A 26,404-nucleotide genomic window follows, 5' to 3' on the forward strand; every position below is an offset into this window, starting at 1 on the left:
TGTCAGGATGCTGATTCTGGCTAGTTACATGTTGCAGTTGCTAGAATCAAACCCTCTCGGTCAGACTGCAACAATCGTTGAAGATAAATATAAGCGGTCTTATTTGGGAACAATGTAGCTTCTTTCCATCCTGTGTCTATACCGGTCTCTTTAAATGATGTGGGTGTCTCTCCTGCAGCTCCATCCGCTCTTCCTGTCCTGTGTGTACAACTGTGCTACCTCTCTCTTCATCCATGTTTTTGTTCAGCTGTCTCTCTGCCACAGTCTCACTGAGTCATCAGCTGTCTCTTCTTCAGTATCACTTGCCTGCCTTCTGATCCCACTCCCCCATCATCCCTGCGTCCATCCCTTCCCTATATCTTGCACCTCTCCCTATATCCCTGTCATTTCCCAGCTTGTCTTCTCCATTCTGTGCTATCCCCTCCCTGTGTCTGCCTGCGCTCTCCTCCTCCTTGTTCTATCATTCACCCTATCTCTTTTTTTCCCTCCCCTCCCCTGTTCTCCCCTCTTCTGCCTGCCTCTCTCATCATACACACAGTCCTGGAACTGCTGGAGAGATGAGCGCAGGGTAACTGGAGGAAATCGGAGTGTGGAGGGGGGGTCTCACCAATGGTCCAGCAGAGCAGAATGGCCAGGACCCCTTCCAGCTCAACACAGGAGATCCAGATGGATGTGTTAGAGGGGCACAGTCTGCAGGTGAGAAGGATATATCTGGCTTGTCCATCACTCCCTGTATACATACCGGTATATATACTAGCATGATGAGCCTGCATAATATGTATCGCATCCAGAGGTCTCAGGGTGATACAATGTATCAAAATAGCTTTTCTGTTGCTACATAATGTATGTATCGTACTTCATGATGATTTATGGAGGTCTTAGACATCTATGGAGAGAGATTTAAAGGCAGGTCGGAGTTATAGTCATTAGAGACTGCTAGATAGGAAGATGAAACGTGAACATAGAGAAACAGCTGTTACTGAGCAGGTAAACATGGGGGATGGGAGGCGAAGTGAGAGGGGGGGGATTGCTTTGCTGTAGCACTGAGAGAGTTAAGGAAGAAATGTTTGGCTCTTCTTATTTAGGCGTGAAAGGAAAGTTGACATATATTTTGATATATATTTGGGATGAAGTTAATTAACGACCGTGATGCATTAATTGCGTCATATTCCCCTATGGGGAGCACTGGTTATGTAATATAGGAGGGGTCAGTATATGGGGGTGTAATATGGAGTGACAAGTAAAAGTAGGAATTGTCACTCTGAAGTTGCAATATGTACGTATTAAAGGTGTACTGTGGCTTTAAGAACACGGGATCCAGTGTAGAACCTGTACAGGCCCACCATATAGGATGTGATACATTGTATAGCGCTAAGTTGAATGCGGCCCCTCGGTGATGGGGCCCCACAACCACAGTTGCTCCAGTACTGCTCTAGTGAATAGATATGACAGTAGGTGACGGGATACTACTAAGTCCACTTGGCTTATTAGGTCGGGTGCATTGACATGTCATTAACGTGTCACATGGATGAAGATTATGCTGCATTAGTACTGCCCGGCCCAGAGGTAGAACTGGAAATCAGAGTCATTGCTTCATGGCTGCATTGTGTCTTGGCAGGCTAAATACAAGAGAAAAAGTCGATTCAAGCGCTCGGACGGCAGCACCAGCTCGGACACCACCTCCAACAGCTTTGTGCGGCAGGTAAGTCATGCTCAGCATTGCTTTACACTTCGGCCTGGTGTGTGCGGCAATAAAGGCCTCGCTAGGCCCCGGTCCTGGGTTACCATAGCAACCAGCACCAGGGAAGAGATGCTCCTACGTCAGGAGATGGAAATGACAAACACTAATTAACTGACTGGAAGAGAGGGAGAGAAGAGATGCTGAAGAGTAGTACAGGGCGAGGAAAGAGAGGGAGGTGGACGGAAGACACAAAGAAACAGACTATATATAGGGGAGGTGGAAGATGGCAGCATATCTAAGGGCAGAGGGAGGGGGCGCACCCGAGGGATAAGGGCTGGGACCGATTCACAATGGATGGAATTAGTCTGATTGTACATGCGATGGCTTGTGGAGAGTGTCATGGAAATAAATGTTGCATTGTGGGAAAATGGCTGACGGGACAGTATATATGTATGTTGTGTTCACGGGTGGGAAGGCCATTACTGGGTCTGCGTCACGTGAGAAACAACTAAGATCATATGGTAGTCAGTATGGTTGGAGCTTCAGCTGGGTGTTTATGGAAGCAGATTGTAACCACGTAGAAAGATAAACTAGGTGGAAAGAACAGCGGTCACCGCTCCTCAATGTCTGATTGTAGCAAATACTGGGATTCCCCGTGATATAAGTCTCTTCTTAGATCTTTGCGTTGTGCTCTTCCTTCATTACTGCTCCTGGAAATGCATGACATTTGACAATTGGGAGTTCTAATTTCCGTGCCGTGACTTCCAGGTTGTGTGGATGAGTCTGACAGCTCCGGACCTTATTATGCATCGGGCAGCATAGTGTTGGACACTGAGGGAGTAACATCTCCCTCTGGTGCCAGCGCTGATAGGCTACTTGAGTTGTCTTTCACCCAGTTAGCCTATCAGCTTCCATGTTATGGTATTTAAACTGGCCCCTTGGTTCAAGGGTGCTCGTTATACGTCTTATGTACTGACCATACACTGTGCCAGTGACTTCTCTGTTCAAAGGCTCAGTGGGTCTGTGCTCAGAAGTTCTGGATCTGTGTTAAGCTTTGTGCTTTGATCCCAAATAATGAGTGGTCAGAGTTGTTGGTCCATCTTGAACTGATACCTGTCTCCTCTTTCACAGTGGGGTCGCCCTTTTCGGGATGGGTGCGCCATTTGAGCAGTTGATCCAGTTAGGTCAGTCCTGGTATATTTAGACACCATTGCCATGGTTATTAGTTGTAGTTCATAAAGCCGCCTACTTTTAAAAGCATTTTTATCCTGTTTATCTGTAAATTCCCGTGTTCAGTACTAGAATTTGTCACCTCTGATTATAGAGACTTGTGGTATCAGATGTGCCACCTTGTCACTAGGGTGTGCCTCTGTGTGCTCTGACACTGTCAGTAATGAACTGAGTAGGGACACAACTTGTTGACAATGATAGTATCCAGTTGTCAATTGGTTTATACATTTCCAAGAGGAATAACAGAGGGGATGGTACAATGCAAATTTCTAAAAAAAACATGCTCCAGAATTAAAGGGACCTTTCAGTTTTGGGAAAAAATGTTGTCCTGGGATCAGAGAGTGGAGGGGGTATATTACCTGTAGATGATTTGCTCAAAAGGGTCTCTCTGTTCTGACAATTTTGACCGAAAAGGTCATCTAGTGGCAATATATCCACTCCACCTTCTGATCCCAGGACAGAATTATGTTCTGAAACTGGAGGGTCACTTTAATTTATGGGAAACTCAAGTATTTACTAAAGAGGTAAAAAAGGCATTATCAGAACCAAACATATGTTTAAGTGGACTATCTGTGATAAATCTGCTGACTGGGCAGGGCAGGGAAGTGTGGCAACCTGGTAGAAGCAGTTTTACGGCCTCTGGTGACAAGACCCGGTATGTAATCAGACCACGACTGTAATCATTCATATATCTCCCTGAGACAGAACTGCAGGACAATTTTGCAACTATCCGACATTTCTACCTGGGTGCGTTATTTTTTTGGTCAATGAGTGTATATCTTTTATCGGACCTGCTCTCTAGAACAGGAGAGCGGCCACTGGGCATTCAGCTTCTCCATGCTATGAGTTATTTTATAGTTGCCTACTCTGTGCTACATGATGGTTTCATATTGTATTGGCTGTGGTTGGGGGTGAAGCTATTCTGTATGTATGTGACTTTTTTTTAAAGGGGTTGTACAGGATTAGAAAATCTGACTACTGTCTTCCAGAAGCACTGCCGTACATGTCCACAGATTGTTTGGGGTTGTAGAGCTCAGCCGCATTCACTTCAGTGGCACTAAGCTGCAATAGCAAACCCAATGTATGAAAGGTATGGTGCTATATCTGAAATGGCTTGTAATCCACAGCCGCCCCTCATGTAAGTTATAATTAATGGATAGCCTTGTGAGAGAACGCTTATAATATCACTCATGTCCCTGGTGTCTTTATATGCATCTGATCCAGCCATTAGTGGCTAGCCCAGCACCTGCTGCACTGTCCATTTTAATAGCAGATGCACTGGGATCAATGATCATAATTCTTGATCAATACTCCCAGTGGTGCAGTCACAATGGCCCTTCTGGAGCGATAGAAGTAGAGCCGACCCTTGCAGGCACTTGCGCCAGTCTTCTGAACATTCCATTAGGATTAACCTTTCTTCAAATCTAATTGTGGTCAAGCAGCTGTACCGGCTTCCTTCCTCGGCCTGTCATTGTGGATGAGTCAATTTCCCGGATTTTTCTGGAGATAATATTTGTTAAAGACTTTATCTGTGTTTCATAAAGATGGAGAAAATAAGCTAAGGAATGTTTTAATACATTTTAAAGAAATATACAGACTTAGGGCGCCCACCCACTGGTGTTTGCGTTTTCGCCGCGTTTCCCGCGATTTTTCTGCGCGTTTTTCGCGGCGTTTTCGCGGCTTTTCCATTAATTTCCATTGACTTTCATGGGTGCATTAGGAGAAAAATAAGGACACATATGCAACTGACAGTTCCTATGTTAAAAACGCAAGCGCAACACAAAAAAAACGCCAGTGGACAGGAACACATGTTATCTCTATGCCTGTGCAGGAAAAACGCAAAACGCAGGTAAAAAAACGCCAGTGGGTGCTCGCCCTTAAAGGGAAGGGGAGAGAGACTCCTCTAGGCCTCATGTCCACAGACGGATTTTATTTGCGGAATCCGCGATCGGCAGTTCAAACCGCCCTTAGAAAAGCATGGAGCGTCCGCACCCCCATGTACAAATGCGGATTTGTTTTGTATATTTTTCTGGCGGAAAAGAAATTGCAGCATGCTCCATTTTACTGCAGATTCCATGCGGATGGGCTCCATTGATGTCTATGGAAGCCAGCGATTCGCAATGCATCCACAATTGAATTGCGGAGTTGTAGGCAGATACCTCTCTGGTTGCTTGGAGACCAATCATGGAGGTGGGGAGGAGAGGGAAGGCAGTCACTTTGGGCTTGCGATTTTTTTTCCGCGCGGACGATCCGCAGTGAATCTGCGTGGAAAAAAAATCACATCCGCAATCGCTGGCATGCATTTAAAAATCATTTCCGCACTGACTCTGCGGAAATCCATGTGTGCCATGGACATGAGGCCTTGAGGTGAACTGAGTAAAGGATGATTGCTCTTTTGACATTCATTCATGGTTTGTAGCAATTTAAAGGGCTATTCCCATATTATAATATTATTACCGATCAGTAGTATATGCCATCATATTACGACCGGTAGGCTCCAACCTCTTCAATGCAGTTAACTGGTAGACGGGAGCGCTGCTGTGCAGAAGAAACTGTGAAGGACCTAAGGGACCTATGGGGGTGTGGAATCCAAAGATATGTACTAACTGACTCCAGCTTATTATATATATATTATGATATAACTAATTCAGTGGGGAATTTGTGACATAGGAATTTAGTAAAGTTTGGGTTCTGAAATTGTATTATTTTATCATAAGATGAAAAGCCGATGATACCATTTTAATACAGTAAATTAATCACTTAGAAAACTTGAGTCATGTGTGAAGGAATCGAAGTCATGAGTCGGAGTCTGGGAAAATGAGTTACCTGTCCTGGTATGTGAAATGTGGCCTAGGGGTGTATTCACACATGCTTTTTTTCTTTTTGCTTTTGCTGTTTATCTTGAGGTTTTGTAAGCAATCACAGTAGAAACAGCACAAAATGAAGATGTGCGAATGCACCGTAAGGCCGGCTGTCCAAATCTCTGCCGGTCAGCCCTATCTAATAGATAGGCTGACCGCGGAGAATCGTCAGCAATCCGCGGTAACCTTTAGGAGAATACTGGACCCTTTAGTAATTCCACGATTTCTTTTTTTGCGTCTTCTGCAAACAAGAACAGGACTGCGGAGCACAAGACTTCTCTCGTGCCACAGAAAAGAGCAAACAATTAGCAAGAACGGTTATTTTTAGTTGCATATTATTGGAAAAAGGTGAAACAATTCCATACTGTTAGAAGATAAAGGTTTTATACAGACATTTTCCATGAACCCGTAATTCTGGATGATGCTCTCTGTGGATTACTATTTCTTTGCTGTTGGACTTTGCAGGAGGTTTATGTGAATTTGTAATGGATATGATTATATTTAGGTTAGTGCGCTGTATGGGCACTATCTATGCTGCCCTATATGTGGCTTAGATGTTACTGAGAGAATAGGTTGCCTGTTGGGCATTGTGTGCCACCATTGTAATGCCCAGCATAGGCAGAATGAAGGACAGATCGCTAGATATTTCTGCTGTGCAGCCTTTCTCCTTCTGTTCCAATTCATTTTCACTGATCTATGCCCCCATGCTTCAGAAAGTCATGATTCTGATGTATATTCACACATTATGTAAGAACCCGCAATGTAAAGGGTACCGCATTGTAATGGAAAGGTTAAAATAAGCTCAGTTGACCTAGTCTTGGTAGTCACTCCGTAGGCAAACCAAATTATCTTAAAACTTTGTCTTGTTAGCATGTCACGTGTCCTAAACCATGCTACATAGGATGCATACCCTTGGAATGTTAGCCATAGTTTGTGAACTGCATGCTATTAGATATACGGGATATACCGCTGAAAATGAGCCATCCATCAGGAAGTGCAAGACATCGGCCCGTCTACAGTGGTGCAAGGAGCGTTGTCATTGGACAGTTGAGTAATGGAAGAACGTTCTATAGAGTGAAAAATAACACTACTCCATCTGAAAATCAGATGGACGTACCTGTATGTGGAGGTCCTGTTACGGTCTGGAGATATTTTTACCTGGCATGGTCTCAGCCCATTGGTTGTAGTGACAAGAATCATGAACATGGAGGTGTATCTTGAAATGCTAGTCAATAATGTGCTGCCGACAATGTGCTAACACTCTGGGAATGGCTGGCGATACTTCCAACAAGACAACGAGCCTTGTCACAAATCCAGCGCTGTTTACATTGGTTTAAGGATATGGATGTTCCATGATTAGACTGGCTGCACAGAGTCCGACCTGAACCCTACTAAACATCTTTGGGACGAACTGAAACGTTGGTTCAGGAAATATGAACAGCATCCATCTTTGAGAGAATTCGACAGACATTTGCAGGATGAATGAAGGGAAATACCAGCTGAAGTATATCAGATAATAGTAGAAAGTATGCCACTGGGAGTACCCAATGTCATCAGGGCCAAAGGAGCCCCATTAAGTATTAACATATGGAAATAAATAATAATTTTGATTCTTGCTCAGATGTTCAATTACTTTTGGTAGCATAGTGTGTTTTGTCACCATTTATTGGACATTGAGCATAATTATTGTTGACATTGTATTTCATATATTGTTGCTGGATATGAAAATTACTGACCTCTTATATCAGTCTTATAAGGTATTCGTCACCTATATTTTGTTTACTTATTCAGTGGCAAAGGGTCAGGAGGTCCAAAACTCATGGCTGACTAGAAGTGCTAAAAGTTATAGCTCCCAGATCACAGGAGATCAACTGTTATATTTCTACTGTAATCCAGAATGCAGAATACCAGTATGATACTAGATTAGATCTGCAGTTTTCACATTGACCACAAGAACTAGTAATAGTCTTCCATTTCCTGTTTTGTAGAGAAAACTTTTCATCAGTCATCTCATTATCATGACAGGCAGGATTACAATGGAAGGTGACACTTATAGATAACACAGGATCCACTGTTCACAATAGGTGATTATCATAGCTCACCTCCTCCTCTCCCTGCACAACAACCTAAGCACCTGTAACAGAGCATGCCCACATGCCCCATAGATGTCAATAGGTTACCCCCCATGTCCATAGTGTCTATGGATCTTGTGACTGCTGTAAAGCATATCTCTAGATGCTGTTAACTGCAGCTCAGGCAAGATGGCCGCCTCATAGTCATGTACAAACAATAGGGAAAAAAATCCACAATCAGAAAATAAAAACAGATTAGAAAAATGGAAAATGTGTCACGGTTTGGTTTTAATTAGTAAAACAATATAGGTGATGCATTCCCTTTAAGATACTGTATTTATGGAGAACTAAAAGACCTTCCAAACAATAAACAATAAAACCTGGGAAACAAAGTGCAAAATAAGTGTGAAAGTATCTGATAGCGTAATTTATAAGCCCCTTATCACACAAGCGTATTTAATTTTCATGTTGGTTCTGAAGGTCCAGAAAACAGGGCTAATTTTGGTTAATGCATCCGTGTTTTGTCCTGCATGCGCAATCATCGTCCATAAAGCCGGCTGCACAAGACCGGGTTAGATTTTGCACGAGGACGCCCGTAGCTGAATCCGACCCTGTACCCGGCTGGTGTCCGCACTTCCCTGTTATTTTTGTCCGCCCTCTGTACTGCGGATGGTCCGCACAGCTCACCGTCGGACATGCGGGGTACAGGTCTTTTTTAAACCCCTGCTTTTCCAGAGTCATCGCCTAGCGATGACATGGAATCCTCGACCTTTCCGCAAAGTCATTTGCGGAAGGGCCGCAGGTCAGACGGCTTCCATTGGCTTCAATGGAAGCCGTCTGCACAGAATCGGCTAAAAAATAGAGCATGCTGCGATTTTTCGTCCGCGAGCAGAAAATCGCAGTTGTGTTTCCACTTGTGTGTAGGAAAAAACGCTTTTTCCATAACATGTTATGGAAGGTATTTGTTGCGAAACGCCTGCTCCGGATTCCGCAATGCAAATCCGGTCATGTGCAGCCGACCCAAGTCTTTTTTTTCTGTTACTTTGTGCCATGTTAGTAAAGCATGTGCTGATTGGGGGGCAATGGAAGTTGAATTTGTTGTCTCTGAGGCCTTAGTCACACGGGCGTAAATACGCGCGTATATACACGCGTAAAAAAACATGTGTGACCATGTCCATTGCCACCAATATGTTCTATCTTCAGTAGGTGCGTTTTTATGCGCGTATATACGCGCGTATTTACGCCCGTGGGTTTTTACGCGCGTATTTACGCCCGTGTGACTAAGGCCTTAGTATATATTTATATCAGTATTTCAGCTGCATTTGGGTCCGACAGTGGATGAAAATATATCTGATGGAACTGACTGGACGCAATACAAGTGTGAAAAACAATATGGCCCTAAAATCCATTTAATACGCAACAAAAAGTTCAATAATATACATGCAGAGGAATAGGTAGTATATATATATATATATAGGTACGGTAGAGAACAGGTAGCGCGGATCTCATCAGCTCCCAGGAATTGCAGTTATGGCTCACTCAATCTCATTTCCAAGTGTTAACCATATCTCTATTAGTAACAGGTGACAATGACATCACGACATCTAATGGATAAGTAGCCAAGAGAAGGCAGCTCTTTACTTGGACTGAGGGTGCGGGCAGACGAGCGTAGGCGTATTTACGTTCGCACGAGCACAACGTATAATCGCCCGAGCGATCGTTTTTCACCGATCACGACCAGAGCTAGAAAGCGTATTTTCGTTTGTTCCTACTTTGCAAACGGTCTTTTCGGCGATCGAATATGCGTTGGCGGGTATTTCGGTCGCATATGTTCCGTTTTTTTTCGAATTGCCGTTTTTACGCGCCGTAAAATCGCCCATGTGAACGAATACATTCGAAACCATTGCCTCAGATGGTCACGTATATACGTTTGGTCGCAAAAACGCGCCGTTTATGCGCTCGTCTGCCCGCACCCTGAGGCTGTAAATATGTTCCTTATTACTGAACTGTAAATAATCAGCGTGCTTCTTATAAGATGTTTCTATTCCTAGAATAATGCAGAGCAATCAGCCTGTCTTGAAAGAAAAAAAAAAACAGATACAAGTCTACAGTCTCAAAAATGGGAAAAACGACAATAACTTCATAAAATATAGAAGTGCCTTATAAAAATAGGTTCTTGGAAAAGATATGTAAAACTTTCCACAATCTTGTAAGACTGGTGTTCCTTATCAGCAGAAACCATTCCTAGCCCACCCAACATGTATACAGAACATGTGCATGTCTTCCACTGAGGTTCTGTTGTATTAGGAGCCCATTATCATGTTAGGGCCCGGAGCCACTGATGGATCCTCTGGTACTATTTGGGGCCAATCCAACCCTGTTCACAACCTAAATCCAGAAACATTTACAGTATATATTTGTGAACCTGATAGGCTTCTCGACTAATTCCTGTAAGAGCTGCACACATAGGTAGGAGAGCCCCAATCAAAATGATCCTTTGATGTTGTTTGCACCAACAAAATCTCTCACCTGACCAGAAATGCCCAGTACCTGTTGGATCTCCTACTTTTCCATCACATATAGGAGAAAGGAAAAACATAACTTCAGCTAGATTCCATCATATATGTTAAAGGGGCACTAACGTTTAAGACAATTTATGCTCATGTAACAGCCTGTGTGTCTCATTAATCTTGTACTTTTCACGAAAAATGTTTTTTTACTACTGTAAATCAAGTTTGAAGTGGCTAGCACTAGGGGTCTCCCTCTCAACACCTCTGTAATCCACTGCCTGTTGCTAGGTATTGAGCTTCTGTAGTAACTGTTTTCTTAGCTGTGAGGAAGGGACTATGTTTACAGATAGCTCCCTGCACTCACAGGCTGACAGAGCTGCTTACATTCAGTCTGCAATCTCCACAATCCTTCAATTGTCCTGGGACAGCAAAAGGTGAGCATTCAGACTCTGCCTCCCTGCTGATTGGACCAGAGACAGTGCAATGCAGCATGGGAAGTGAAAGAAAGGAAATATGGGACAGTGAACTACTGGCAGAATGGTAGGCTTGCAACACAACACCTGCATAAAGGTGGATTACAGACAGCAGAAAATAGGGGACGATCACCTGAAAACAGGGTGCAAACAGCAGCAAATGAATAGGTACGAAGAACCTGTTATAGTTTAGAAATGTGTTGAAAACTCAAGTACGCTTTAAAGGGGTTTTCCAAAACTAAAATATTGATGAACTAGTCTCCAGATAGGTAATGAATACAAGATTGGTGGGTGCTCCGCCACTCAGGACCCCCCACTGTTTAATGTCACGTTAATTTGTTACAAGGCTTATGTGCGGCTCAGTCCCATTCAAGTGAATTGGATTGAGTTGCTTCATCAAGCATCACTACTGTGAGATGTACGGTGCTATGCCTGGTATGTAGTGAACACATCCGAGCGCTGCAGCCTCTTCAAACAGCTGATTGGCGTGGTCATGATTCCCACCGAGCTGATATTGGTAGCCTATCCTGAGGATATGATATCAACATCTGAGTCCTGGAAAAAAACTTTAATTCTTAGGGCGAGCACCCACTGGCGTTTGCGTTTCACGCGGGAAAAAAACGCAGCGTTTTCGCCGCGTGTCCCGCGTTTTTTCCGCGCGTTTTCCGCGGCGTTTTTCGCGGCGTTTTCGCGCCGTTTTCGCGGCTTTGCCATTAATTTCCATGGAGAAAAATAAGGACACATATGCAACTGACAGTTCCTATGTTAAAAACGCAAACGCAACGCAAAAAAAACGCCAGTGGACAGGAACACATGTTATCTCTATGCCTGTGCAGGAAAAACGCAAAACGCAGGTAAAAAAACGCCAGTGGGTGCTCGCCCTTAAAGTGGTTATCCTGCCAAAAACATTTATCATCTATCTACAGGATAGGTAAAAAGTGTTTGATCGCTGGGGGTTGAACCATTGAAAGCTCCAGGGATAGCGAGAATGGCACACCTCCAAATCCCACAGGAGTACAGAGTGGTGGTACGCATGTGTGATCACCACTCACCCCTAGTGCTAGCCCCTTGGAGACCTCTAGTGCTAGCCACTTCAGAACTCAGGGAGATAGCTGACTACTTTGCTTGGCTGAGTGTCATAGATGTGAATGGAGTGGTAATCACATACAGTACACACACTGTTGCTCCATTCTCCCAGGGGAGATGGGGTTCACTGTTCTTATGATCCATGAGGGTTCTAGTGATCAGACCCACAGCAATCATTTGTCACCTATCCTGTAGATACAATTCCAAAAGAGACAACAGCACTTTGTTTAGAGGTCCTTGAAGCCAAGGGGTGCCAGCATCACAACCTTGATTCCTGGTCAATATACAATCTTGGAAAATATGCAGCACTCCCAAATCGATCAGGTGCAATGGTGTTTTGATCAAGAATCAAAAGTAGTATTTATTTACATATGTTATTATTTAGTGGGGCTCCTTTGGCCCTAATAACATTGGATACTCTCCATGGCATACTTTCTACACTTCGACTGATTTTTCCCTCTTTTCATCCTGCAAATCTCTGTCGAGCTCCATCAAAAAAGATGGATGCTGTTTATATTTCCTGATCTGCTGTTCCAGTTCACCCCAGAGATGTTCAGTAGGGCTCGGGTCGGGACTCTGTTCAGCCAGTCCAATCATGGAACATCCATATCCTTAAATCAATGTAAAACAGTGTTGAATTTGTGACAAGACACATTGTCATGTTGGAAGTCTGGCCGACCATTCCCAGAGTATTACCACATTGTTGGCAGCACATTATTGTCTACAATGTCAGGGTACACGTATGTTCATGGTTCTTGTCACTACAACCAATGGGCTGAGACCATGCCACGTAAAACATGGGAAACTTCACATCGTACTTGCTTGCATAACGCACGGCATGCAAGTGCTTAACTATCTCATTCAAAACAATGGGCGATGCGCTCCGAGGGACGCCAAAAAAAATGGGACATGCAGCGATTTTTTTTTTTACCTTGCAGCATCGCTATGGGGTAAACATCACTCATGTGTATGACTCCATTCAAAAGAATGGAGTTCATATTCGCGCGAGTTTTGTGCTCGTGTGAATGTAGCCTCAGGAGTGTAGGAGTGACATTATATTGAATACTATATTATGTGACGTCTATAAGTCAGCTACATAGTGCAGGGTATCCATAGCTCTTGTGTACCGGCTCCCTACCAGTGCCTCCTGGGTCAGCCCTATCCCTTTATAGCCTGTAAGCCCCCTCGCTCGTTTACGTTCTCCATGTCCCCCAAACACTGCTAAATATACCCTGTCAGGTTGCAAAGGCTGCAGGATTTCTGTAACCTGAGCCTGAGGCTCTGAGAGACCTCTCCGAGGAGAGGAGCAGAATGTCTGCTCCCGACCCTCTCATCGGGGCTGCCTCCATCATGGACTCTCCACCTCAAATCCCCCGTCCTAATTTGGTGAGACCTCCATTTCTCAGTGGCTTGCATACATTTCCTTATTTCTGTTTTCCCTGTCTAGATTCCTCCTGTCTGTGCATAATCTTCCAAGCATTTGGCTGTCTTATCCCCAGAGGTCTCATTTACAGTCTTGCGCTCTTATTCTCCTATCCCTCCCTTTCTGTTCCCTTTCCCCAGATAGCTCCCTCTCATCATCTGGCTGTATGTGCTTAGTACATGGGGCTGTTCTCCTCTCCTGGGTGTGTAGGTGCTTTCTGGGGTTATATTTAGGATTTCCTTATTTATACCCACACCGCCTGCACTCTATTATGAATGGGGGAGTAGCAGGAGGCTTGAATTGCAGACTTGAGATTATGAAAAAAATGAACTTTTTTTGTAACCATTGCCTTGTCCATACGTGATTGCTATGTGGTATGTATGAACACTAATTATACCTTCATAAGGATGAGTCTCTGGGAAATGCAGGGTGAAAGGTTATTGTTTTCTGTTGTCTGCCACTCTGTTACCTGGATAGGCACTGTGCAGACATATTACATGGGCCAGGAACGCTATCTTTTCTCCTTAGGGAGAGCACCTAGAAGGTGAGTGAGGAGACTTCTAAGGCCACTCATGCTCCTCTGGGTAATATGCAAATAATATGGGTAATACGTTCCATCTCCCTTATTAACATGTTACATGTTCTGCATTGGGTTTATCATGGAGGTTGCGGTGGTATGGTGTAGTGTGGGAGCTGCTGTGTCAGTGTGCTTAGAAACGCTGCTCAGTGTAGCATTACAGGTCATATATCATATAAGTAGTGTTTCTTGTGCTACTGTTATGTTCATTGTAATATTACGATGATAAGAAGCAATGTCAGGAAATATCATACTACTGAAAGAGTAGTAGATGCTTGGAACAAACATCCAGCAGACGTGGTTGGGAAAAGTACAAGAAGTGACTTTAAAGGGAACCAGCTATAAGCACCATGAACTAAGTTATGGTGCTTATAGTTTAGGTAACGTGGAGCCTGGGAAGCCTCTTTTCTTATTGACCAAGTCTCCCATTCCTGTGATATGATGGCAAAATCAGCAAGCGCCCACCATGCTTAATTCTTTCCAAAAGACTGTGAGCTCCCATAGAGATGATTGGGATTGCGCACGCACAGCCTTCTGAAAAGAGTCAAGCTGATGGCCACGTGCCTACTTCACCAAGGAACACCACAGGAATGGGGCACCGGGTGAGTATGAAAACAGGCTCCCTCGACTCTACGTCACCCAAACTATAAGGCTAAATCAAAAAGTAATGCCTCCACCGACACCACAACTTTATTAAAGGGGTTATCCAGGTTATTTCTTTTATATAGTTCTGAGCTCCCCATGCCCAAAACGATAAAAAAGGAATATATGTTTTGGTGGTCCGGTGCTGTTTTATCTGACTGGTGACGTCACCCAGCCGGAAGGCCTAGTGAAGTCCCATAAACCTGTAGAAGCCCTGAGGCAGCCCTGAGACATCTGATAATGTCCTTGCCAGCCTCCCATTGGCTGTAGCAGTCACGTGGGTAAACTGCCCACATAACCGCTGCTGCTGATGTAAACAGGTGACTGGAGCGGCATAGTGGGAGGTGAGTATGTGTAGTTTTTCTTTTACCGCACACCTCATCCCCCCCACTGCCATTAATGATCTGATAAATCAGAAAACCCCTTTAATGAAGAGATCAAAGCAAAAGTAAAATAGATTATAGCCTTAAGTCACTAATTACATTGAATACATTTATGCCATCGTTAAACTCAAGTATAAAATCCAGTTTAGAAAAATTGAGGAGTTTGCTTCCCTGTTGATCAGGCAGACTCACATTTTTTGGGACATGGACACCCATTGTGCGCCCATTCCTTGGATTGAACCTTACTCTTTAGGTTATACAGACCTCCTGACAGACCTCCACCCGTCTCCTCTAATTGTTAACTACTTGGGAACCCAGAAAGGCATACGTAAGTAGAGTAAGGGCACCTATATAACATCGCATAAAAAGTTACAGACACGGAGGCATTATCTTTTGATTTACCCCTGTATAAGCACTATAACTTAGTTTACGGTGCTTATATTTGGTGACAGGTTCCCTTTAAACGTACCGGCACTGTTTCAGGCAACAAAAAAGTAAAAAATATTGCTGATTGTACAGAGATTTTCCAAGACAGTGAAAAATGTGATTGTGCAATGTTGAGAATCGCTCTTTATACGCTTACACTGCCAGTTGTCAGCCCATGGTCGGGGTGATCGTCCGTAAAAGAGTTTAGTCAGCTTAAGTTAAAAAGTCAATTTAACTTGAATTTGCTGTCGTAATCCCTGCAGCCTTTTGGTAGCACATTCACCGTACCACCATCAGTTTACTTCAAAAACCATAAAATACGTGTATTTCTACCTTATTACCTAAAGGGTATCGATACTTTCGGAGGCAAATTTCGATTATCACTTAAATGCGTGGATTTTGGGCTGACGATAATTTTTGCAATATGGGTTGATTAAAAAAATTTGCACTGTTTGTCTCCTGCAGTTGCTATATATCTCTGTATATAGACACTGTTGTCTTATGGCACATTCACACTTCCACCCCTTGATTCTGGTCTATTTCCATTGTTCAGCTTTTTTCTCTGAGAAAAACAATAAAAATAGCAGAACCACTAGATACGGCACATGCCAGACCCAAATGGCGCAGTACAGGCCCCATTGACTATAATGGGGTCCGACCGACTTCTGGTATTTTACCGGGTGAGGTAGTACAGTATAACTGTGCTATTCCATCCAGTATTTATGCCAGATCTGTGCCAGAGGTTTTGAATGGACCTTTGACACAGATGTGAACCCGGCCTAAGTCTCAATTGAAGCCCCATCAGTGAAGCTTGACTGACATCTTAGTTTTCAGCCTTATCTCTCCTGCACTTTGTTGTGGTCATAAATTAGCTGAGAAGAACATGCAAGAGAGGAAGGAGTATGAGAAACATAAAACTCGAGTCCAGTCTCACTGACGGATCGCCTATTGAGACTTACACTGCAGTGTCCATATACAGTGATATGTAGAAGCTGCACAAGACAGACAGCGCTAAATTTTTCATGTGATTGTTCCCAGCAAGAGAAACCAAGTAATCTTGTAGATATGATACCTTTTAATGGCTAACAAAAATACATGATGTTATAGCGAGCTTTCGAACCTCTCAGGATTCTTCTTCAGGCATAATGGAACAGATCTGAAAAGGCATGAATATTAACCCTAACCAATCCACTGTCTGACGTCTGAAGACATTCTGATTGAAGCCTGTACAGCTCTGATGTCGAAAGATGTCTGGCAGGGTATTCTTACTGAATATTACTGGCTGCTCTGTTGTCGGGGGCCTCTCCAGCATGTCCCATACCGCAGTACTGGCTCTAGCCAGCAGATGACGCCATTGTATAATGGCAGAAAGAGAAAGCCCCCTAGGAAACGCTGAATTTAAAATTGGATTGCAAAGGGTTTATACACATACTTATGACACAGCACAGACATGGATGTGATTAATTTGCACTTAAAAGGATACTACAACAGAATGGGTAGAGAAAAAAAACATACTTAAATAGTCAACTGACACATTTTTCATTAAACACTAATGCAAAAATGATCGGGAGTCCAAATTACAGGCATTTAAGTGAAAAATATTTTTGACACCAAAAAAGTACAAAATGCTGAAGACGAACGCCTTGTGGTTATGGGTTAAAGGGGTCTTCCAGGACTCAGATATTGATGACCTATCCTCAGGATATCAGATCGATAGGAGTTCGCCACTCGGATCCCAGCTGTTTGAAGTGGCCCTATCCGTATCAGAACAGTTTATTACTCCACAGCATGCAGGTATTACCTATTGAGAATATGCCATGGGAAACTAGTTCAAGTTTTTCTTCATTGGTTAGTAGTGCCAGTCGTTAGAAGTCAATACCATCTTAACCGACTCCAGCATCAGATTACTATTTCCTCACGACAAACTCTCTAATAACAGAAATAATAAGACAAGTCAGCCCTGAGACGCTTTAGAACAAGTGTTCAGCGTCGTGTAGCTGTCAGGTCCACTTTAATGAAAGTGTTGATTTTACTGACAGATATCCTACAAATGCCAATTACATGGGTTGTGGATCTTGGACAGGATGTGCGGAAATTTTGTGCCATCCCTTAATAGACGTGGGAGTGAGCAGTCCACAAGGTCTGTTCATTAATTCGCTACTTGTTATTATACATATTTGTACAGGATTGCTGTACTTGGGTTTTGTTTTGCACTATTTCATATATGGCCTGTGATGAATGTATTATATTTGCAGGCTCACTGATGCTTGTGATGCAGATGTAATCTATAACTATTCAGCCAGCAAATGTAAACTTTAGCCATCTTGCATTATATCTTTATTACCTTTTCACTTATTTCTCAATTAATCTTATATTGCGTAATGAAGAAAAATCTGTTACTACCTGGAAACTGTCAGCATTCACACTATCAGCTGATGGATCCTGTTATTCTCAGTTAATTAACATATGAATGTCCGATTAATTTACGAATACCTACAACCCTAAAGGCCCATTTAGACACAACAATAATCGCTCAAAATTCGCTTGAAAGCCGTCTTTTGAGCGATAATCGTTGTGTGTAACTGCACTGACATCGTGCAGTTTTCGTTAAACCATCGCTCATCTTGTCTTTCAGCGCGCTGAAAGACAACGATTGGCCTTATCAGGAATTCACAGCGGGATACAGCTGATACTATTGTTTCAGCTGTATCCCGCTTCCTGATGACAGGCTGGGTAATAAGAACAGCGCGGTCCTGCTGTGTTCTCCATACCCCGCTTGGAGTTCCCGGCTGTATAACAGCCGGGCGCTCCGTGCAGAGAACAGCTGAATGCAAAAGACAAGCAGGGACACCCCGCTTGTCTTCTGCACCCTTCGCTCAGAGCGCTCAGCTGTATAACAGACGGGCACTCGGAGCGGGGAACAGCTGGATGCTCAGAGCGCCCGGCTATATAACAACTGAGTGCTCGGAGCGGGGAACAGCTGGATGCATCCATGTCTTCTGCATCTTCCACTTGGAGTGCGGAACAGCTGGAGCGCAAGGTGATCGCTCAACGTTTGAGTAATCATCTTGTGCTGTAAATGACAGAACGATTATCGCTCAAGAGACATCTTTTGAGCGATAATCGTTGTGTCTAAATGGGCCTTTATTCCCAAAAAGTTGGGACGCTGTGTAAAATGTAAATGAATGTAAACTATAAAAGAATGCAATGATTTGAAATTCTTATATAACTATATTTTATTCACAATAGAACGTTAAACACATATCAGAAGGTGAAAGTGAAACATTTTCCCATTTCATTAAAAAAAGTAACTTATTTAGACCGTCTGTCCTCAGGCGATGCGGTATCCCACGGCGAAGCTCCGCCGTGGGAGCTGCCGCCCGGGAGCAGGAGCCGCCACCGAATTTCCGCTGGTCAGCCCTATCTAATAGATAGGCTGACCGCGGAGAATAGGGGCAATTCGCAGCATGCTGCGAATTGCCTACTGCGAGCGGAGAATCTCAATGACTCTGCGCTCCTGGACAGGGGCCGGCACTTTCCATAGCAATGCTATGGGAAGTGTCGGCCGGCGTGATTCGCATTTTACCGCGTAATCGCGATTTTAACATTACAAGGTCCATAGACCGCTGCAGAAAAAAAAACGCTGCGAATTTCACAGTGAAAAAAGCTGTAGTGGGTATAGTCACCCTTACTTTGAGGAACATTTTTCTGAAATTGTTCCACAGTTTCTAGCTGCAGTTTTTCACAGATCGGTGACCCTCTGACCATCGTTGCTTTTGAGAGACTCTGCCTCTCTAACATGCTCTTTTTATGCACAGTCATGTGACTTAGTAGAAAATTGACCCTCCAGCTGTTTTTCATTAGCACCACTTACTTTTCCAGCCTTTTATTAACCCTGTCACAAATTTTTTGAGATGTGTTGCTGCCAACAATTTCTAAATGAGTACATTTTTTGAATAATATGGAAAAAATGTCTCACTTTTACCTTCTGATATGTGTTCTATGATCTACTGTGAATAAAATATGGTTATCTGAGATCATTCCTTTTTCCTTAAGGCCTCATGCACATGGGCAGATGATTTTTGCTGCGGAATCTGGATTTCGCAGCAATAACCCTCCATAGCATTTTATGGGAAAATGATTCTTCATGCACACAAGCGATAACCAATTGCGGTTTCTGCACGTGGATGAAATATCGCAGCATGCTCCATTTGACCGCGGTTCCCACACGGATGGTTTCCATTGAAGTCAATGGAAGCCATCCGACCTGCGACCCGTCCACAATTGACATTGCAGACGGGCCGTGGATTCCGGGGGAAGAGCAGAAGTTTAATTTAAAAAATTGTACTGCACATGTCTGACGGCGAGCCATGTGGACATCCGTAGTACGGAGAAGTACGGACGCCGGCAAAGAACATGACAGGTATGCATACGGAATCCGACCCGCCCGTGTGCATTCGGCCTAACATTTATTTAGATTTTACACAGCGTCCCAAGTTTTTTAGAATTAGGGTTGTAGTATGGCAATACTCTTATTTGATATAAATGATTTACTGCCCATGTACATGGCATTGCTGCATGATTGTAGCCTTTAGGGTAGGTGTGCACAACCTTTTCTGGCCCAATGGCCGCATCATCATATTCATCCACTCCCAGAATAAAACTTAAAAAGGTATTACCATCTGAGACATTTATGACATATGAAAAGTAGAGTTGCTTGTTTTGATTGGCCGGTGGGTAAAATCGGGCCAATTTTCACAGAATCAGGTCAGACCGAACTGATTTTTGGCAAAAATCACTGGAAAATCAGCTTTCCCATAATGCATGTTGAACAAGCACAAAGAGAACATAGAAACTCTATAGTTGTTGTACTTTGACAAAATTGAACCTAGAACTCCAATACTGCAAGCCACCACACTTCTTCTTCCTTCTCCAGAGGAGAAGAACAAAAAATAAATACAAAGAGAACATACTTTTTGTGAAGCTTGAGGAGCCGCCGCCATCACCACCACCACCCCTGATTATTTTTGGAATATCTGTCTGATCACTCCTGACCCGATTATTCCAATAATCGCTCAGGACTCGTCAAAACTATATACTATAAATGTCTGATAGGTGCAGGTTTGACTCTCACTTATTTCGAGAATGGGGGTTCCCTTTTCCCTCCAGTCAGTATTGTCAGTATTGTGAGAACTGCTTCTATAAATTACAATGAAAGCCCCACATGCATCATAAACTACTTTCTTGAGTGCCATATGGGGTTCAAGAGACCCCATTCTCCTAATACACGGGGGACTCATAGATGGACAGCCACACCGTATGAGTGCGTGGAGAAGTATTCGGAAGGATGCATGGAGTGGCCACTTAGTGGGCAGGAATGGTGAACAAGGTAAGTATAAGAGGGGCATCCCTGGACTCAACACCACATCTCTCAGGGGCATAGCTAAAGGCCCATGGGCCTGGGTGCAAAAGTTTATCTTGGGGCCCCCCAACTTCTCTTAATCCCTTAACACACAGCCGTAACTCGAAGCTTCTGGGCCCAAATGCAAAACCTGTACCAGGGCCCCCAACTATATTACTTTATTCATAGTACCAGGGCCTCCAACTATAATACTTTATTCATAGTACTGGACTCCCTATATGGAGAAGAAAGGCCTTATGGGCCTTCTAAGGCTCCTTGGCCTGGGTGCAACCGCATCCCCTATAGTTACACCAGTGGCATCTCTTATGAGCCCATTACTTTAGTTTATAGAGCTCACAGGAGATGACAGATTCCCTTTAAATGAGTTTGACATCATAATAAGTGATCACATGTCATCTAGTTTAGTTAATTTTCTGGATTGGCGGGCGTCCCTAAAATAGTAGCCATAATGCCATATATCATATTAGATGGGAATACACCTATAGTGAGATGCTGAGCAGAAATATCAGGCTATGTTCAAACAGGCAGATTCCACATTGGATTTTTTTGCACCGATTCTGCCTCAAAAACCACGGCAGAAATTTCAGGATGAGGCTTGGATTTCTTCCATGGCTATGTATTTGAAGGACTACCTGCACACAGATTTAGGCCTTTTCAGTGGACAAATCCTCGTTGTGGAATCCGCATCATGAAGTGATATGTTTCTTGTTTTACTTCCATGTATGGATTTGCGATCCGCGTATGGAAAAAAAACCTGTGCCACATAGACATACTGGTAGCAGGCTCAAATTTGCCACAGATTTAATATGGATTTAGCGTCAAATGTGTGGCAGATTTCTGCCATGTGAAGATACCCTCATGTCCAAACGGGGCGTAACTGCTGTGGATTTTCCGTATGGAAAGTCTGCAGTATTTACAGTAAAAGCCATGTGGATGTGAAATCTCGACCGCATGAAGCGGAATCTGAGGCAGAATTGATATACGCTGCAGATTGCAAATCCTCGGCATGTCAATTGTTTGCTGTGGATTTGAGTGCATATGTCACCCTTTACAGAATCCATGCCATAAAGGGGAAAAATTTACAGGGTGAGTGCGATGTAGGTCCGAGGAAATTGGACTTACACTGCACTCTATTTTAACTGGAATTTCTAAGCAATTGCAATGCGGTTTTTTTTTGCTTCCATAAGACTTTATGGGCGATTTTTAAGCAAAAATCGCCCCAAAATAGGACATATTGCGAGAGAAAATCGCTCATGTAAATAGACTCCCATTGCAAAAAATGATTTCTATTTCTGTGCAACTCTTGTGCGTCTCCCAACGCACAAACCTGCACAAGAACAGTGACCGTGTAAAGGTACCGTTGGTTGGATTTGGCAGCTGTGAATTAGCTCCATATTCACAGCGGATTATCTGCTGCAGATAAAGGTGTTAGGGCGCCTTCACACTTGCAAGAAAATTGCGTGATGCAAGAGTGAGTGAATACGCAGAATTATGAAACCAATGCTTTTCAATGGTTTCATTCCCATTTGCGATGCTTTCACTCTTGCGATGTGGAGTGAAGAAAAAAAAATCGCAGCCTCTCCTGTCTTTCTACACCTTGCATGTTTCCCTATGTAGACTCCTTTTTATCGCGTCGCAAAGCACAAACTTGTGATGCGTTTTTAACATTAGAAACTCCTATCATGAGAAAATCGCAAGTATCAACAATGTTTTTGCAAGAAAAAGCAACGTTGATGCTCAGACATCTCATGAGAAAAATTCTGATTTTGCCCTCACACGACCGTATTTGCGCGTGCAATAAACAGAGAATAGAATCCATTCATTTCAATGGGTCCATTGGATACCGGCGATCACGGGCCCGGGGACAGGTCACTGTGGTCCCCAGTGACATCTACTGCTTCCTGGCTACTTTCAATAGCTGGGAAGCAGGGGGTTTCAAATGTCCCGCAACGATTCAGTCTTCTGCGCATGCGTCGCCATCATTTCTTTGGCATGCATTCGCAGTAGACAGCCAAAGGTCCTTTCTTGGACCTGATCATCATGGGACATCGTGGAGGACAGGGGTTAGTACTTTCAGCTTCCCTTATAGATGCAATCCGTTAGGGGAGCTGAAACTCTAACTTTTTCCCACTTTTTATTTACTTCAATGCAATCGGAGCTATCCATTGGATAGCGCTGACCGCATGACCAGGAAGGGGGGTACTGCTGCCCCCATGACAGCTTCAGGGTGTCAGCATGGAGCTGTCACGTCCACAGCCCACGGGGCTTTAATCCTCAGAGGATTCATGTTTTTACGTCCCAGAGGATTAAAGCCCACAAAGCCAAGACTTAAAAAGGCAATAGCGCCATCACTAAGCGGTTAAAATTGTACACGCGTAAAAATCACATGTTTGCAAGCCCAATATTCGTCCACGTTTCTCAGCCCGATGTTGCGTTCACCTGTGTAAATACGGCCTTTAGCAGCCCGACATGAACTAAAATCGACTCTACGTACAGTCAGAAGCACTCAGGGCCTGTTCACATAGGAGTAAGCGCATTTTGGCCACGAAAATATGCTGTGTATTTACGCAACTGAAAATTGCTTACGCCCGTGTATTTTGCCTGGTTTCCTGAGTTTTTGTACACGCAAATCCACTGCATATTCGCGCTCACAAAAAAGAATGCACAAAACCGCAATGATAAAATACACTCATGTAAAGGAACCCATTAAAATCAATGGGTAATTGTCACTGCGTATTACGCGAGCAAAAATTGCACGTGTAATGCGCTGCACAAATACGCTTGTGTGAACGAGCCCTTTATGAGAATAACGGATCTATCAGCAGCAGTTTGTTTATGGTTTCCAGATGGAGATCATTTCTAAAACTGCACATTAAAACATGGAAGGCAAGGTAATGAAACCGTGTCTCAAGATGATAGATTTGCATATTAAACAACCAATATTAATTAGAAAGGAACTCCACTTTCAGCAGTTGAAGACATAACTCATCCATAGGAGTGGCTGTCCCCGATACTGCAGGCCTGGCACAGCTGCATATTCTGGATGGAGTAAACTATGTTCTGTATAATGAATGACATTGGGTTGGGGGTTACAGGAGCCCTGACGCCCCTACATTGTGCTGCCTGACGGACCCTGTCCAATCCAACCTATCAAGGGAAGGGACTTACCCTCCTACCAAGCTGAGTACTCATTTTACCTACCTTGGAAGGATGGAAGGCTGAGTCAACCTTGAGCCGGCTACCTAAACAACGCGGGGAGTGAACCCACAACCTTCAGGTCGTGAGCGAGAGCTGAGGACTGCATTTCTGCTGCCTTAACACCCTCACAACCCATCCTATCACCCTGAAGTCCTGAAAACCGTATGAAGTATTGGTTACCCCTGAATCCCCGCTGTCATTACATTCCCCTTCTACTTTTAAATTTTTCTGAGTTATAAACAGAATATAAAATCACTCTGGCTCTTATAAGCTCTTGAAACTTTTACATCCATATTTATGAGCCATCATTAGTGGCTCTTTTATGTAAGCCGGCTTGTAGTTTAGGTTTAGTGGTCCTGTAAAGAGCCAATTTCCCTTATTAGCATCACATTTTCCACAAGGAATACTGTTTATTAATCACTGATGAGCTTTGGGATGATATTCGTGATCTCACCCACTCACCTACCAGAAAGAACAGACTTCTTAAAGGAGCACTAAACCTAAAATCTGCAGCTCATAAATGGAAAGTTTATACAGCTGATCATGTAATGTACATGTTCAAGACGAAGTGAGGGCTCATTCACGCCAGTTCTACTTCCTTTTGTTGTTTGGCTCCATCCTAGGATCCAAATAATGGAAAAGAGGAAGTTTCACCAGATCTGGACGGACCCCATAGGTCCGAATGGCTACAATCTAGCTCTCCAGCATTTTGTCGGATGAAGTAGCTCAACATGCTGCACTACTCTGTAAAGAAGTATTCCAGGTCTGCACTGGAGGCTTCGAACTGAGCCTCTGGCGCAGGTGTGAATATCCTCTTAACTCAGTGTTTCCCAAACCTCAGTCCTCACAGGTCATGAATTGAGAATAACCTATACAGATAACATCTATGGCAATGTATGAGGCACTGACAATAATGATATCACCTATGCAATACTGTACTGAGGAAATCTTGGAAACATGAGTGCTGGGGGGGGGGGGGTCACGAGGACTGGAGTTTGGGAAAATGTAGAGGGGCCAGCGGTAGGAGGATTCTCAAGCTCAGGTTTGCTGAATCGGGATGGATCAACTGCCCCTAGCCCAGATTTATTTCTAATGGTTGCTGCCGGACTCTCCTCATTAACGGGTGTTGATGCCATATAAAGGTCAGAATCAGGTCCGGGCAAGACCGGGTCCACTGGAGGTCTGTGGGGAAAACAGCCCTGCTGCAGGGGGTACATCGGGGGAAGCATAGCAAATACAACATGTGAGGTCATGCTGGTAACCAGTGGACCATTTTGTTATAGATAACCACAACAGTTCTTAACAGCAAGGAACTTTAAACTGGCTTAACCCATTGGCACAGAGTATTTAATTAGGAGCAGGAAGAGAGGAGCCGATAACAGTTGCAATACTTTATACATGGAAGTCTGCTTATTCAGGCCAGCCGCTTCTCAGAGTGGCCAACGATCCATAGGACCATGGACCGCAGCCGCCACACAGTGTTGCTTCGGGGAGAAACTCCATGTTTCCACTCCCATTTCTTTCACTTCCTGCTCACCAGCACCTACATTTTCTTTTGTCCTCCCTCTATTGTTCCTGCCCCCCTCTTAAAGGCACACAATTGATGTCATAGTAACAAACACAATTCTAACATCATATAAACACCCCTGCCTTAAACAAATTCTGAATTCTGCTGGACTCATATTCCAGACCGCAGTGCATTGTGGGAGTTCAGATGATAGGTATGCAATCATCATGCATACAGCTGTATTATATGGGTATTGGCCCATAATAACCCTATTCCTAATCCTACATGTGCTTCAGGTTTCAATCTGCAAAAACACTTGTGTTGTGCCCTGTGCTGTATTAGGGCTCCTTTACACGGGCGTATTTTTCATCAGTATTTTGTGAGCCAAATCTAGAAGTGAAACGTACAGAGAAGAGATGAGCGAGCACGCTCGGATGAAACAGCTACTCGAGTGAGCATCGCTCTTCTTGAGTAACTGCTTACTGGTCCGATCGGGCTCGGGGGAGCGGGAGTGAGCAGGGGGCGGTGGGGAGAGTTAGAGAGACCAGTAAGCAGTTACTCGAGAAGAGCGATGCTCGCTCGAGTAGCTGCTTTATCTGAGCGTGCTCGCTCATCTCTAGTACAGAGAGAAAGTATAATGGAAAGATTTCTTCCATATTTTGGACCCGCTCCTGGTTTTGGCTCACAAAATACTGATGAAAAATACTGACGTGTGAAGGAGACCTTAGGCTAACTTCACACTGGCGAGCGCTATATGGGGCCGTGAATCCCAGCCCCATATCGCGCTCCCCGCCATGTGAACTCCCTGTGGATGTGAGACGTTTTTATGTCAAAACAGCCTTGCATCACTTCAGGGAAGAAGAAATCCCTACCGTGCCCGCGTGATTTCTCTCATTGTTTTCAATAGGATACC

General features: G+C 43.9%; 1 protein-coding gene across 2 annotated transcripts in view; it reads left to right on the forward strand.

Annotated features, from left to right (window-relative positions):
* The first annotated feature begins 533 nt into the window (after positions 1-533).
* Positions 534-26,404, forward strand: part of CACNB1 (calcium voltage-gated channel auxiliary subunit beta 1) — a 69,410-nt gene continuing 43,539 nt past the window's right edge. The window contains exons 1-2 of one of the 2 annotated variants that reach the window (XM_066587365.1): positions 534-696; positions 1,619-1,702. In XM_066587365.1, the coding sequence (XP_066443462.1) occupies positions 610-696; positions 1,619-1,702 (171 nt within the window). In that variant the 5' untranslated portion in view covers positions 534-609. Of the gene's footprint in view, positions 697-1,618; positions 1,703-13,180; positions 13,300-26,404 lie in introns of those variants that run through there. The other variant, XM_066587366.1, reaches the window with a different exon arrangement.

The sequence above is a fragment of the Eleutherodactylus coqui genome, chromosome 13 (genome assembly GCF_035609145.1).
Source record: "Eleutherodactylus coqui strain aEleCoq1 chromosome 13, aEleCoq1.hap1, whole genome shotgun sequence".
In the NCBI taxonomy this organism is placed as follows: domain Eukaryota; kingdom Metazoa; phylum Chordata; class Amphibia; order Anura; family Eleutherodactylidae; genus Eleutherodactylus; species Eleutherodactylus coqui.